The sequence below is a fragment of the Colossoma macropomum genome, unplaced genomic scaffold (assembly GCF_904425465.1).
Source record: "Colossoma macropomum unplaced genomic scaffold, Colossoma_macropomum, whole genome shotgun sequence".
Classification (NCBI taxonomy): Eukaryota; Metazoa; Chordata; class Actinopteri; order Characiformes; family Serrasalmidae; genus Colossoma; species Colossoma macropomum.
Window position 1 is genome coordinate 1,152,266 of NW_023494798.1, and position 17,136 is coordinate 1,169,401.

General features: G+C 40.1%; 1 protein-coding gene across 1 annotated transcript; it reads left to right on the forward strand.

Annotated features, from left to right (window-relative positions):
• The first annotated feature begins 8,336 nt into the window (after positions 1 to 8,336).
• Positions 8,337 to 13,204, forward strand: sdr42e1 (short chain dehydrogenase/reductase family 42E, member 1). The gene is made up of 3 exons (XM_036585570.1): positions 8,337 to 8,405; positions 10,235 to 10,330; positions 11,771 to 13,204. The coding sequence occupies exons 2-3, from the start codon at positions 10,266 to 10,268 to the stop codon at positions 12,867 to 12,869; spliced, it is 1,164 nt and encodes a 387-aa protein (XP_036441463.1). The 5' UTR covers positions 8,337 to 8,405; positions 10,235 to 10,265; the 3' UTR covers positions 12,870 to 13,204.
• Positions 13,205 to 17,136: the final 3,932 nt, after the last annotated feature.

Here is a 17,136-nt window from a genome sequence, read left to right on the forward strand (position 1 = left end):
GCCACGCCCACAAATACGAAACCACGCCCACGAGTGGCTAAAGAGCGATAAGTGGGCGGAACCCTTACACCCCTGAGGAAAAAACACACAATAATATATAAAATTATATAAAATATTGTTTATAAATATTTTTGTAATATACATGTTTTATTATTTAACGTTTAATACTAAATTAAAAATAATAAAATTAGATGATGTAAAAAATTGTATGCATTTCAATCATTCTAACAAACATTATATATTATATAAAATGCATATAATTTGAAAAGCAGGCTGGAATATTTTTAGCTTTTTTTTGCACCCACCACGCAAATAGTACCTGCTCTGTGAGGGTCCATGGGGGTCCTGACCACTGAAGAACAGGGTAAAAGGGGGCTAAGAAAGTATCAGAGAAACAGATGGACTACAGTCTGTAGAACTACAAAGTGCACCTATATAGTAAGTGGAGCTGGTAAAATGGACAATGAGTGAAGAAAGGAGGTGGTCATAATGTTATGCCTAACTGGTGTATATATACAATTATACATGCATTTCTTTCTTGCCTTCATGACTTATTTACTTATTATACAAGATAACAGGCTCCATCCAGAAAGAGACAGTAAATGGCAAAGCATGATTCCTCCACAAAAAAAAGAGTATTATGAACAGATTAAATAAAACTTTCACAAATGGGGCACAAAACTGGATAGCTTTGAGAAATCTGCACATACATGCACACACATATTTACGCATATATGCACCAAGATGTCCACATTCACAGATAATCCTGCTTCATGAAACACATTCACCCCCCTTCCTCAGCTCAGTGAAGTCCAGGCCAAGCCCACTTGTGCCCCCTGTACCCCCTCTGCCCAGACCGCATTTATATGTTTAAAACTACTTAGTTTGAATAATAATCTGAGAAATAATCCAGAGGTTGTACAATGTGTTTTTCTATTGATTGTAAACACTTTTATGATTTTTCATCATCAGATTCATCACCACCACACATGCAGTTTTTCACGTTCCATTTCATGTGACACACAACAGTTTCGTATACACCACTGACCTGATTGCAGTGTCATTTGATGATTACAATGAGGTATTTAAGGAAATAAAGCTTACCAGTGTTATCTTAGAATGAATCATTGACCTTATAACCAGTCATAGCTCAGGGAAAGCCACCACACTGTCTGTGAAATATTATGTATATATATGGCAATCTCTGTTCTAGTTCATCCCAAAGGTGGTGGACGGGGTTGAGGTCGGGGCTGTGTTAGGGTCAGTCAAGATCTTCCACCAAACTCACCCAGCCATGCTTTTATGGGCCTTGCTTTGTGCACTGGGGCTCAGTCATGCTGGAACAGAAAAGGTTCTTCCCCAAACTGTTCCTGCAAAGTTAAAAGCAACTACAGTTGTCCAAAATGTCTTAGTATTCTGAAGCATTAAGGTTTCCCTTCACTGGAACTAAGGGTTCTAGACCAACCCCTGAAAAACAGCCCCATATCATCATCCCTCCTCCACCAAACTCTACAGCTGGCACAGTGCAGTCAGGTAAGTAACGTTCTTCTGGCATTCGCCAAACCCAGACTCGTCCATCAGACTGACAGATAGAGAAGCTGATTCGTCACTCCACAGAAAATGTTTCCACTGCTCCAGAGTTTAGTGGCGGCGCTTTACACCACTCCATCAGATGCTTGGCATTATGCTTGGTGATGTAATTCTTGCGTGCAGCTGCTCGGCCATGGAAACTCATGGCATGAAGCTCCCGACGCAGTTTTTGTGCTGATGTTATGCCAGAGGAATGACCCATTCTCTCACAAATGAGTGGTAAGGCAGACTGCGTGGCTAGGTGCTTGATTTTAAACACCTGTGGCAATGGGACCGAATGGAACACCTCAATTCAATAATTTAGAGGTGTGTCCCAATGTCTGTGTGTATAAGGTCAGATTAAAATGAATATAATAATGGCTGCATTCATGTATCCTCACATCCTCAGCCAGCTACTTTATTTGTTTAACATATACATTATTTGCTTTATTACAGTTACTTATTTATAGCTAGATGATATTTATTCCATAGTAACCTCTCCCCTGGTTAAGGTGCTTATCACTTTCTTCACTTTGACTTTTTCCTCAGTGGTGTCTCGTGACTGTTGCTCACTCCCCTCACAGTGTTTACAGCTTCACCTCAGCGCTAACTATATCTAACTGATTTATCCATCCACAGTTCTGCTTAGTGCATGACACACCTAATGAATATATAATGAATTACCTGGAGTCAATTCTAGCTCTTCTTTATAACTCTAGCTCTTACTGTGAACTGAAAGAGGGGCTGGAATTTACCGTAAAGAAATCTATTTTTGATGAGGCTGAGCTGGAAATGATACAGAGACTTTATGACCTGCCTTTATGACCTACATCAGCTGTGCATTCAGTGACTCAGAGTTAGACAATATACGCCAGTGTCACTCATGAAGTAAGGCTAGTGGTAGTTCTCTTCTTAAAATATAATTACTATTACCTTCCGTGAGTAGAGTTCAATTTATGTTTTTTTTAAAGCAAAAAAGTTTTTTAAAAGCAATAAAGCAACTGTTGTTGTTTTTTTGCATTTGTAAAAAATGAAGGGATCTGTACTTTAACTAAAATAAAATTATTAAAATTAGCAGTTATTACAAAAACACTTAAAATGTCTGCATTGACCTTAAAAATGGTGATCATGAGCTGTCCCACTTCACTGACATTGCACTTCTCTCTGAAATATATTCATCAAAAACCTCCAGTAAGACCACAATGACACTGGGCCTCATTCACCAATACCTTCCTATGTTGTTTCTTAAATTTGTTCTTGAGAAAAAGTCTCTGTCAGACTCCTCAGAATTGTTCGCACCTTTGTGTTTTTGAGTGTGCATAGATACGGTTCTTACCCAAGAACAAATCCCAAATAAGAAAACATTGGTTAATGTCAGAGTTTTATGAAATGTAAGTGGGTTTTAAGAAGAAATCTCTTCACAGGAACGGTCGGTGAATGAGGCCCATTGTTATTTGGTTCATGTAGAAGCAATTTATGTTAAAAGAATGATTTTTTTCCTAATAATTTATTTAATTTAATAAAACCTGTGTCCCACATTTTATGCACAACCCTGTGTCACCTGAACTGGTTCCCTCCCATAAAAACCATTTACTATGCTATATACAGGAATTTGCCTCATTTTCTGCAGAATGATCATCAGACAAGTCACTATTCTCATTCTGCTTTCTCCATGGCTGCAAAGGGAAAGCATTCAGCTCTGTTATCAAAATATTATTGATAGAAAAAAGAATTTTTATTTTTATATATATTTTAAAATGTATGTAAACTATTTGGTTATTAGTAGTTGGTATGCAACCTGTGCACCGTCAAACTCACCACTCCTGAATGCTGCTTGTTTTAGGCTAAATTTGCAACCTTGTTGCCCATTATTAACCTTCAATTATTTCAAATAAAAATGAAATGAGAATGGCTTGATTTTAGAGATTTTAAAGAAAAGATTTAACAGTTTGATTAAAACATTTTTTTCAATTTTCCCTTCTGCTATACTTTTTTATACTATTTTTTTATTGCATCAACATCAACTAAATATGGAATATGATCTCTGTGTTCAACAGTGTTCTCGCTTCAACTCCTTTACCAAGATTTCAACCCTGTTTTTCAGTCATTTTTGGTGAAAGTAGTATTAAAACATTTAATTTTGGAAGTTATATTAGCAGAAATGTCAATTTGGTAACAAGAGTTAGTAGTTAACATTACTAATACGAGAGAAGATGCTCTTTTCTTTTATTTAGAGTGAAAAGCTGTATCCACCATCATTCCAACACGAGAAGCGGTCTTTATTAAACACCGGGGCAGAAAGGCACGTACACAGCACTGAACTCAGAATGGAGGTCACCACTAGCCACAGGCTTCAACCCGATAATAGACCAACCCCCAACACAAAACACATTAACAGCCCACATCCCTGACACAGAATAACGCAATAAACACACACATACCTTAACCCAATGACCAACAACATAAACAACAACAAGAAGTCCCTTTTCCAGAGGGCATGCGCCTCCCATGATCCTCCTGATGTGGCGAAAAGCATGGCCACGCCTCACAAGCCTTAGCAGCAGGTTGCTACATAACCCTTCCTTCAAAGCTTGATCGCCCCAGTGACTCAGCAGCTCGAGCTAAGTCACTAGATGTGCGCAGTCCTGGCCAGACAAACACCGTCCTCGCCATCGCAGCTCCTCCTGTGTGTTTTTAAACTTCATCATATCCTGAGCAACCGGAGACAACGGCAGCAACAATGGCACTCCACCTGGCTGAACACTGCTCATGTGCGCTGGGGCTCCACCTCCGCTGCTGGTGACAGACCTGACCTGGACGGTGGTCACCTCTCTCGGTGTGTGCAAGCGCCTGGACATCGACAATCAGCAAGCTTACGACGGCAAACACGATGAGCTGTCTGCCGCCCATGCTGTATTCAAACCGCAACCCATGGCCGCCGCTGAACATCTCGGCCTGCGTCCGTCTACCTGCCGCCCCAAGGTCATGCCATGTGTGACACTCTCTTTCTCTTAAACACCAACTCATCAACTTCTCCCCTGCTTGCTGCTGCGCTCCCAAGCTAAAGCCTTTGCCAGTTTAGTTTTTGCCAGCACTACCATCGCACTTTGCTGTCCTGTCTTCAGCCTCAAACACATTATCATAGTCTTTTGTAACCCAGTTCCACTCCAGACATTGGTGGGTGCTATCCCACTCCTTCACCAGTATAGTGATGAAGGTAGGCCATGATTCCAATGCAAGAAGCACTGTTTATTAAACACCAGAGCAGAAAGCTACCTGCAAGGCGCTAAACTCTCAGGGGAGGTGAACACTAGCCACAGGCTGTACCTTGATGGTAGATCAAACCCCAGCACAAAACACATTAACATCCCTCATCTCCTGACACAGAAAAACACAATAAACAGATACACACACCTCAACCCAGTAAACAATGAAATTAACAACAATAAGTCTTTTTCCGGAGGGCGCAGGCCGTCTGTAGTTTGGACACAAATTTTCCTCCTGGTGTGGCCTCATGAGCTTTTAAAGGCCAACGGCAGCTGGGAGCAGGTTGCCACAATGTGTAAGAAATATAAACACCACATGAAAACTTTGGATTTGTATTGTTTGAAAAGTTGCTAGAAAATAATGAACTCAGTCGACACAGGCTTATAACTACCATTTAACAGGCTCTAAAAATGGTGGGGTTGCAGAAAATGCTGTACATTTCAGAAAAAATAGCTCATATGGTGTCTGATTTGACAGCCTAAGGTGGGAAAATAACATTTAATCTGAAGGTTAAGCACTTTCATTGATTAATGATTGATTGAGAGTTTTGAGGCCTTAAATGAACTCTATCCATGGAAAGTGCCTACTTCTCTAATAGCTTGAATGCCATATGGATCTGGCCTTGTACACCGAAAGGGGCATTCTGGTCTTAAACTGGAGTTACATACTTACAATACGTTATTGGATGAGTTGTGCAGTGTTCTGTAGTGCAGCATGGTATCCTTCAACACTGTTAATTTGAGAGAATTCTCAATTTGATATTTTTGGTCTTCAGTGGTCTGCCACTACAATACCCAGCATGCATTATGAAAATACTTCATACAACCATTAGGAATCTCTGTGGTGTCAACCAATCCTTTAAATCAAATTATTGTAGAAACTAAGGACAGTAGTAAGCTTTTGAATTACTATAACTAGATTTACGAAGATAAACTTACAAAACAGGCTTTTTCTCCTGTATGTGAGTATTTGTGTGTATGTATGTGGATCTGTATGGTATGTATGTTAATGTATATATTATATATAAAAACACAGAGATCATATCTTTACCTGTGTTGATATCTTAGTTTGCTTAGATGGTTTGAAAATATTGATTTCATATTCTGGTTTGGTGCTGCCTGATCTTGACCTGATATTGGTTGTACAGTCGTGGCCAAAAGTTTTGAGACGGACACAAATTTTGGTTTTCAAAAAAATTTGCTGCTTCAGTGTTTTTATATCTTAGTCAGATGTTTCTATTGTATGCTGAAGTACAATAATAAGCATTTAAGTTTTTTAAACAATTATTGACAAATACATTAAGTTTATGCAAAGCATTTACAGTGTTGACCTTTCTTTTTCAAGATTTCTGCAATTCGGCCTGGCATGCTGGATATCAGCTTCTGGGCCAAATCCTGACCGATGGCAACTCATTCTTACCTAATTAGTCCTTGGAGTTTCTCATAATTTCTGTGTTTTTGTTTGTCCACCCGCTTTCTGAGGATTGACCACAGGTTCTTGATGGAATTGAGATCTCAGGAGTGTCCTAGCCATGGACCCAAAATTTCAATGTTTTGTTCACTGAGCCACTTAGTTATTGCTTTTGCCTTGTGACGTGGTGCTCCATCATGCTGGAAAAAGCATCGTTCGTCACCAGATTGCTCCTGGATCGTTGAGAGAAGTTGCTCTTGGAGGATGTTTTGATATCATTCTTTATTCATGGCAGTGTTCTTTGGCAAAATTGCGAGTCAGCCCACTCCCTTGGATGAGAAACCATGTGGGGGACATGGTCTCAGGATGCTTTACTGTTGGCATGACACAGGACTCGTGGTAGCGCTCACCTTTTTTTGAAGGGGGCTTCATTAGAGAAAATAACTTCACCCCAGTCCTCTGCAGTCCAATCCCTGTACTTCGTGCAGAATGTCAGTCTGTCCTTGATGTTTTTCTTGGAGAGAAGGGGCTTCTTTGCTGCCCTTCTTGACACCAGGCCTTCCTCCAAAAGCCCTCGCCTCACTGTGTGTGCAGGTGCACTCACACCTGCCTGCTGCCATTCCTGAGCGAGCTCTGCACTGGTGTTGACCCAATCCCATAGCTGAATCCACTTCAGGAGACGGTCCTGGCACTTGCTGGACTTTCTTGGGCACCCTGAAGCCTTCTTCACAGCAACTGAACCTCTCTCCCTGAAGTTCTTGATGAACCAATAAATGGTTGATTTAGGTGCAACCTTACAAGCAGCAGTGCCTTTCCCTGTGAAGCCCTTTGGATGCAAAGCAATGATGACTGCACATGTTTCCTTGGAGGTAACCATGGTTAACAGAAAGAAACGATGATTTCAAGCACCACCCTCCTTTTAAAGCAACCAGTCTGCTCTCCAATTCAATCAGCATGACAGAGTGAAATCAGCTGCCTTGTCCTCGTTAACACTTTCTCCTGAGCTGACAAGAAGATCACTGAAATGATGTGAGCAGGTCATTTTGTGGCAGGGCTGAAATGCAGTGAAAATGGGCTTTTTGTGATTAAGTTCATTTTCATGGCACGGAATGACTTTGCAATTAATTGCAATTCATTGCAAAACACTCTTCATAACAATCCAGAGCAGCAAACTTTGTGAAAACCTAAATTTGCGTCAGTCTCAAAACTTTTGGCCACGACTGTACATTGGCACAATTCTGCATGCTCTATGTGTATAATAATATGTATAATAAAAATTATAATACATTAAAAAAAAGTGTCAACCAATCTTGCTTGCTAGCCAAGTCACTGCTCTATAGGCTAAAATTACAATAAACAACACCTCACCCCACAAAGAACACCTCACAGTACATTCACATACAGTGTTCATTAACACTGATATAAATAAAACCCTTGGCTTCTTTTGGAAATGAGCTACAGAGCACAGTTTAGTGGAGTAAAGTGTAAACCTAAACTCTCTGTAACATAACGTCCTCTATACGTATGCGCTTTACTCAAGAAACTACTGAGATTATCCCGAAATAGAAAAAGACTCAGCTCAGACACACACACACACTCATATATATATATATATATATATATATATATACATATGTGTGTGTGTGTGTCACTTTATGGTGAAAGAGCTCTACTTCTAAATCATCTCAATCATGCAATAAGAAGCATCCGCCAGCAGAGGGCGCAATTCAGCCTTCATTCATTTCATATTCACAATTAAAATCACTGTAATCATAAATATAATTCCGTTTAATCCATTTATTTCTACAGCTAAATAATGTTTTTTACTGCACACTAAGAGGAGCTCTTCTGCTTTGGATAATGATAATGAATAAAGTTACAACATAGTACGATATAACACAACGTGCCATAATATACATTGTATAATATTTGTGTTACATATTAGAGCATGTTTAAAATGTACTATTGCACTTTGGATACAGTTTGACGTACATTCATATAATATTTCAATTTAACCTCTTAGTTCAGTAATCTTGGCCAATAGCAGCCAGACACTGCTCAGATCTAACCAATCACAGTGCAGGATTCATCCGCCCGCCCATCACGCGTTTCCCAGGAAGTGCTGGATGCACACAGACTCTGATCTCGCCACTGGAAAGGTTTTATTCTCTTTTTTTGTTATGGATTATTCTCTTTAACTCTTTGCATGTTTCTCATAACCGTGTTTCGTGGCTTCTTCAGCCACATGTTAACAGGGTTGAGCAGAAGCGCGCGATTAGAGCGGGATCGAGTTTACATGCCTGCCATGTGTGATGCAGTCAGTGTGGTTGAGTCTGAGCTGTTCTGTGGATACAGGGCGAATAGATCAGTCTTAGTCAAGTTCATCAGTGTTACATGCCGAGCATGACTCATTACTACGAATCAGCATTTAAAATGGTTGAGGTGGAAACAAAGTGTAAACAGAGCCACCCAGAGGGGTCTGGTGTGAAATGCTCCTCTCTACACCCTTAAAAAAGGCAGTGGTTCTATTTAGAATCATGAGATCTGTATAGAAACATTTCATGTTTAAGTGGTTCTTTGCATTGTGAAATGGTTCTTCAGATTGATGGAGAGTGTGTTACTTATGGCTGCATATAGAACCTTTTTGAAGACGGTCCTATATAACACCAAAAGGGGTTCTTCTGTTGTTACACGCTTTGACATTATAACAGTATAAGAAGTCGTTTTGGTGCTATGCAGAACCATATCATGTCTAAATGGTTCTTTGCATGGTGAAATGATGCTTTAGACTGATGGAGAATGTGTTATAAGTGGTTATATCTTCTATTGTCTACAAGAACACTTTTTGATGCTATATAAAACCATTTTCAACCAGGTTTAATATAGACCAATATACAGCACATTCTCCATTAACCTCAATAAACTTTTCACAGTGCAAAAAAACCTTTTAAGGATTAAATGGTTCTTTATAGAATTCATGGTTTTAAATAGAACAATTGCTTTTACTATAGAACAATGAGTGTGGAGGAACTTGCCGAGTCAGAATGGTTCACAGTGGTGGTGATAGGAACCAGACGTCCACCTTGAAAAGCTCCCTCACAGAATGTTATTACATGAAAAGGTTATGAATTCACTGCCTCATTTGTGAGATTGTTTTATGATTTAAGTTTTGAACTACAGTGTTTTTACTCATAATAGCATTGAGGTACATGCAGGGTGTTGTAATGCAAGATAGTCCCCACAGAAAATGTATTTTTTTCAGATTTATACTCTTTTGCCACCATCAACATTACATATAAAAGCTCAGACGTTGGGTTACTGGTGGTGGCTATATTTGTGTTGTTGACATCACAGGCCCTGGTTCTGATCATCACCAATGTGTGGTTTACAACCCCATTTCCAAAAATAGTACAAAGACAACATACTAAATGCTAAAACTGAGAAATTTGATTTTTTTTTAATATATGCCCATTTTGAATTTAATGGCAGCAACACGTTCCAAAATAGTTGGGACGGGGGCCTGTTTACCACTGTGTTTCATCACCTCTTCTTTTAACAGCACTCTTACAGCGTTTGGGAACTGAGGAGACAAATTGGTCTGGAGTGTGCATTTTGTTTTCATTTACATTTTGCACAGTGTCCCAACTTTTTTGGAAACGGGGTTGTATGATTTATGCAAAAATTTTGAAAAATCTGTGAAATTCCCCTTTTAAGATGCATTAGCAAAGATAAGTTGGGCCCTCAATCTCACCTCACAGATGTTTAGCTGTTGAACTGTCAAATACATGTCTGATTCTGTATGAAGTAATTAGTACTTAGTAATGAGTGCTAGAAGAATATATCGCTCTATGGTAGTATGGTGGTATGTCATTGTGGATGCAGCCATAAGAACAAGTTTTACATTTTTCCTAGAACAATTTGTGCTTCAATGGCAAGAGTGGAACAAACATGATGTTAATCACAGTCTCTCTTTTTCTCTCTCTTTCAGGCCTCTGGCTTCACAACAACATTTGTTTACAATGAATACCAACTTAGCAGCTCACACGTACGTCATCACTGGTGGAGGAGGTTATTTCGGATTTCGGTATGTTACTCTGACAGTGGTGTAACGTACAGTGGCACCAAAAAATACTCCGCAAAGTATTATTTTAAAAGGCAGCCGATGTGTTTTAACTCAATATTTCTTTACGGACTTCTGCAGGTTTTCCCGCTGTAAGAAAAACAATCTCAGATATTAAGTTTTCCAACTTTGTGCTCTGTAAAACATTTAGTTTAGTCTGGTTGGAATTCTTCTCCAGACTTTACCACACCATCAGTGTCCACCATCAGCCTGACGTGTTTTTAAACACTTTATTAAGTAACCTAAAGAACTTCATTAAACGTTTACTGTAAAATTGTTAAAGTGTCCATATACTTTTGGGGGCCACTGTATTTCACATTCATCGCTTGGTACAAAATTTAAATACAGTCACTCTGCAACATTAAGGCCAGCATTTGGTACTAGCCAAGGCCTTTGAACTTCACAGTAACTTACAATACATTGTCTCTTAGTAAAATCAGAGTTGAAGGTCCTGTTCGGAGCTTAAAGATCTAAAATAAGGCTGATGCATTTGATGTTTTAATTGTTTTTACTTTGTGAATGGTGGTATGTTCTCTCTTTAGGTAATGGCAACTAATGCAGAATCTAAAAGCGCCACTAGAGGGCGACATCAACCTGATAAATGTGTTTTTAGGGGGCAAGTTGTATTCTCAGGAAATGCAACTTGTTGCATTAATTATTCAGTGAAGTTGGTTGCAATGTAGTTTCATAATGCTACTTTGACTCATGAGAACAAATCCAGCGCTGAATTAACTGGATCACTTGTGACGCTGGTATGTGATTGCTCAATAGACCACGCTATCATTACTTTACTACACATGCCACATACTTCTCATTCCTTCAGACTTCATTTTAATCACTAATTGTCTAAATTTAGACTTCCTGTGCACATTCTCGTGACTACATATCTTACATAATAGCAGTTAATGAATAATTCATAGTAGTTATTGTGTAATAAACCCAAAGGCAGATAACTGAACAGCAACTTTAGCATTTACATATTAATGAACACCGATTTTTCCTGTCCTGTTTTTCAAACAAAAGACTTAGTATGTTGTATGTAAACATGGGTAAATTTTCTAATTGTCCTGTTCACTGCCCACTCCATGTACAGACGGTCCACATGTGGAAATTAAGCTATAGAAACGGCCACTCACACTGAAGTTAGAAGGAGTGTATCAGCCTGGACTGCTTTTGAATGAGATAGAATACAGGACAGCCAATCAGAACAGAGCTCATTTACGTATATCAGTCTTAAAGGCACAGTAACAAAAACAGCCTGTTAATTCTAAGAGATAAAGAGTGGTTGGAAAATGAATCGTGACACTTCAGGTACATAAAACATTTCAGTAAGGTGGCATGTTTTACTGTCATATTACACCATATTTACCTGTCTTGCGTCTTTGTTTATTTGCTTGCGTGCAGTCTTGCTTGCACCCTCCGCAAGGAATCGTCCAGAATCCTCCTGTTTGATGTGAGGCCTCCGAACGGGGTGTTGCCTGAAGGTGTGGAGTTTGTACAGGGTGATGTGCGGGACTACGCTCAGGTGGAGAAGGTTCTGCGAGGAGCGGACTGCATCTTCCACATCGCCTCCTACGGGATGTCGGGAAGGGAGCAGCTCAACAAGAAGCTCATCGAAGAGGTGAACATTCAGGGAACTGAAAACGTCCTCCAGGCCTGCGTGGCTCTTGGGGTCCCACGCCTGGTGTACACCAGCACTTTCAACGTGGTCTTTGGTGGTCAGGTCATAAAGAATGGTGACGAGACGCTTCCCTACCTTCCCTTACATCTCCATCCAGACCACTACTCCAGGACCAAGTCGCTAGCAGAGATGCGGGTGCTAAAGACTAACGGTGCACCGCTAGCAGGTGGATGCGGGATCCTGCGGACTTGCGCTTTGCGTCCGGCTGGAATTTATGGCCCAGGGGAGGAGAGGCACCTTCCGAGGATTGTGAGATACATAGAGAACGGCCTCTTTAAGTTTGTCTATGGGGATCCCGACAGTCTGGTGGAATTCGTTCATGTTGATAACTTGGTTTCTGCGCATGTGCTAGCTGCAGAAGCACTCACGGAGAAACGCCATCACCGTGCTGCTGGACAAGCCTACTTTATTTCAGATGGCCGACCAATCAACAACTTTGAGTTCTTCAGACCACTAGTGGAGGGTCTGGGTTACTCTTTCCCCAAGCTACGCCTTCCAATATCTCTCATTTACTTCTTCGCATTCCTCACCGAGATGGTACACAGCGTGGTCGGCCGTGTCTACAACTTCCAGCCCCTACTGACCCGTACTGAAGTCTACAAGACTGGGGTCACCCACTATTTCAGCATGGACAAAGCCAGGGCCGAACTGGGCTATGACCCCAGAGTATATGACCTGAAGGAAGCGGTGGAGTGGTTCAGGAGCAAAGGACATGGGAGAAAGCATGCTGCTTCACCGGTGAAGAAGCTGATCCTCGATGCGTTGTTGTTTGTTGTCATTGGGGCATTAATACTGTCCTTTCTGCCAGTGGTGGGGCAATAAGGGCAGCATCAACAACATAGTGATACGGCTGGTATTTGGACCTGCATCCAGTATGAAGTAGGGCTGGAACTGTTGATCATTCTTATAATTGATTACTCTATCAACTAGTATTTGATTAATTGACTAATTGAGCCATTATGGCTTCTGCAGCTTCTTGTCATTTTGCCCATCACCGTTCATAGAATGCAGATGAAACAACAGAAGCCATATTGCCCCCTACACTTCCGGTAGTGTATTGCAACCTGTCAGTATGACTGTGTGGATCATATGAACGTTGTAGAGGATTAAGGAGTTTTTATTTTTTAATGAAACAATAAAAGCGATATTGCCCCCTACTCTTCCCGCAGTGTATTACAATCTGTGGCAATGACAATGTGTCATAGGAATGTTATGAAGCATTATAGAGTATGGATGTTATAATTTTTAAATATTCAAATTGTCTTGAAAGAAGAAATTTATAGTAAATTAGGATTTTTAATAAAATTGGATTCTGTCTCCTATGTTCTGTCTTCGTAATGAAGAACCGTGAGATGTCTCTTTGAGAACAGTGAAGAACCTGTCTTACATTGTGGTCAGAGTTGCTTCGCTTAAAGAAGGGAGAATGTTATTACTGCAGCCGGCTAAAAGCTAGAAGATCCACACCAGGTAGCAGGTGAATAACGATGTGGCTAAGCTAGTTACCTTAGCTGAGGTGAAAACAGACACTTAGTCAGCTTGTCTGCTTCTTTTAAAGCTTATTTTTAAACAAAGTTTGCGCGATGCTGGAACCACCTTCACAAGCCTGCAAGCTCGCATACACTCTGCGCTTTCATGTTTTACACTAACCAAACGCAAGATTAGTGCGCAGTGTGTTCATCCATGGGGTTTGTTCAGCAGCCATGAGCGTGACACGGGGAACGAAGAATATGATGTAATTACAGTGTCGTAATTGCATAATTGTTTTTCTCTGTTGGTTTTCTCTGTTTGAATATTAGTAACAAAAACAGCCTACTTAATTTTATGGATTGGGAAATATGTCAAGAAATGAATTATAACATAAAACCTCTCAAATGATGTAGGTGGACTACAGGAAAATATATAACATGCAAAAAATGTGGGATATGGGCCCTTTAAATATAATCAAATAAAATAACAGTAGGTACAATGTCCCATTTAGTTGCCTTAAACATTCCTCAGAGATGAAAAAACTAAAATCTGGAATAGTGAAACAGTGGAATAGACGGACGGTACAGAATCATTTTCTGTTGTCCAGAATGGTGTTTCATGTATTTTGGTTAGTTCAAATCCACATTTTGTGGTCACTGTAAATTTCAAGCTAGTGTTCTGTGACCAAAGCTTTCCATTAGTATGATCACTAAAATGTACATCAAGCTCACCAGTCTGTCAGTTGCACAAACAGACAGCAGTTCACTTCCTGAATGTGCTTGTAAGGTGTAAAGTAAATTTTTTACAGTTTACCTTCTCCACTGAAATATCTGCTCCTCCTCATGTTGATCTTTGTCTATTTTAAGACAAGAAATCATCGTATCTTCAACAATAAAGTTTTACAGAACAACCTGAGCGTCACCTTTTTTCCTTTTCCTTGCAGTGACCTAAAAAGCATTCATCCTGACAGGGGCTGCACGTGAAACTGATACTGGGAATGTTACAATAGGAGGACATGTGGAAAAATGAAAAGTAGTTATTCAAGCATAACATGATAAGCATTTTAGAGAAGTGTAAAAAGAGAAGCACAAAGACAAAATAAGAGGGCTTCATTGTTTTGAAGCACTACACATTGTATTTTGGTGAGTAAATGCACCATACAAAGGAAGTTACTACAGTATTTACAGGGAGAACAAATAGATACATGTCTGTTTTTCTTTACAAACTGAACAAGAATATTGAATATTCAAGAACACAGTCTGAGTTCCCTTAGGTGTAAACCTTGTCACTTAAACAAACTTGTGTGTTACCCTTTTCCCCAGCTAGGCAAAGGCCATCCTGCCTTATGACCAGTGGACAAGACTAAATGCTTGTATTTAGCCATTTTGTATTAGAAACTATTGTCAGTTAATTACATGACCAATGGAAGTACAACATGCATTGCTAGTTACCAAAAGCTTTGATACAGTCAGAAACGTGGCTACAAGAAGTTTTGTTTTGAAGTATAAGAAGTTTGATTTGCTCAAAATGTTCCTGTTAGCCAAAAAAACATCATCAACAGTTATTTATCCAGGTTTGTTTATTTTCCTACGCTTATAATGGTTGAACCACTGGCCACACAAAGTTGGTTTATTTGACTTTTCCATGGTCAACCAACAGGCAACATCAGTGCTGCCTTATTACCATTATACAAGCTAAAATAACCGTAATTAGCAGTTTTAAATCAGAAACTGTTGCCGACCAGTGAAGGTAGAACATGAGCTTTGCTAGTTACCAAAGGCCCTTTGTTTAGGCCTTATTTTCTCACTGTAAAAGTTTTAAGCACAGAAAGCCCTATTTGCTCAAAATGTTCCTGTTACAGATAGACAGGGCAGTCGGTCTGGTCATCAAAGGCCATTTCTCCAGGTTTTATTTTCCTACACTCTTAACAGGACCCTTTAGGCACACAGAGCTGGCTTGTTTGACTTTACCTTTCCATGGTTAACCACTAGACAAAGGTAATTCTGCTTATTACCAGTAAACAAGACACACTTGTGTTTAGCAAGTTCACACCAGAAGATGATGCCAGTCAATTCTATGCCCAGTGAAGGTAGAACATATGCTTTGCTAGTTACCAAAGGTTCTTGAATGAGGCCTTGTTTTACAGTCGGAAAGTTTTAACCACAGAAAGTCTTCTTTGCTTGAAATATTCCTATTACGCGCAGACAAAGCTGTCTGTCTGGCCATCAAAGGCTCTTTATCCAGGTTTTATTTTCCTACACCCATAATGCTCGACGCGTTGGCCACACAGACTTGGTTTATTTGACTTATTTGACTTCTTTTTTCCATGGTCAACCAATAGGCAACATCAGTGCTGCTTTATTACCATTAAACAAGCTAAAATAATTGTACTTAGCGATTTTAAATCAGAAACTGTTGCCGACCACCAAAGGTAGTGAACGTGCTTTGCTAGTTACCAAAGGCCCTTAATTCAGGCCTTACTTTCTTACTATCAAAGTTTTAAGCACAGAAGGCCTTTTTTGCTCAAAATGTTCCTGTTATAGAGAAACAGAGCAGTTTGTCTGGTCATCATGTTTTTTTTTCCTACGCTCATAGTGCGACTCAGCGGCCAGCCAGAGTTCGCTTCATCTTTCAATGGTTAACCACTTTATTTCCAGTAAACAAGACATTATTCTTGTGTTTAGCAAATTCACACCAGAAACTGATGTCAGTCAGTTCTATGACCGATGATAGTAGAACATGCGCTTCGTTAGGTTCTTGATTCAGGCCTTGCAAGTTTTGAGGTGGGATCATCAAAGATCCTTTATCCAGGTTTTTATTTGCCTACACTCATAATTGGCCAGACAAAGTTGGTTTATTTGATTTATTTCACATTTTTGCATTGTTAACCATTAAGCAACATCGCTTTACCAGTAAACAAGATAAAATAACTGTAACTAGAAGTTTTATACCAGAAACTGTCGTTGACTCCTGAAGGCAGAACATGTGCTTTGCTAAGGTACCAAAGGTCCCTAATTCAGGCCTTATTTTCTCGCTATCAGAAAGTTTTAATCACAGAAAGTCTTATTTGAAGTGTTTCTGTCACAGATAGACAGAGCAGTCTGTCTGGCCATCACAGGTCCTTTATCCAGGGTTTATTTTGCTGCACTCATCATGGTCGACCTGTTGGCCACACAGAGTTCGGCTTATTTGCTCTGCTGGACAGAGCAGTCTGAATCCAGCGGGCGCTGGTCTGTTTAGTTCAATCTTTAAATCTTTAATCTCGCCCCGGTGCATGAAAGTTGGACACACACACACACACACACACACACACACACACACACACACACACGCACACACACACACACACACACACACCCTCTCTAAAGGAGTTTTTTATTTAGTCAGGACCCCCTTGCTGAGTTGGTGGCAGTCATTGTTTCTCTCAGGCATTAAGCGCATACCAAAGCGCCGCAGCGCACCTCCGCCGTCCACCTCCGCGCATTCCTCCCTTCGCGACCTAGTCCCTCCCTCCGCCTTTCGCTTTCGTCTCGCGCTTTCCTCTCCTCCTTCATTCGTCCCGACGACTCCCTACCGATAAAACACTCCGCGCGGAAAAATTACCCCACTCATATTTTCAAAA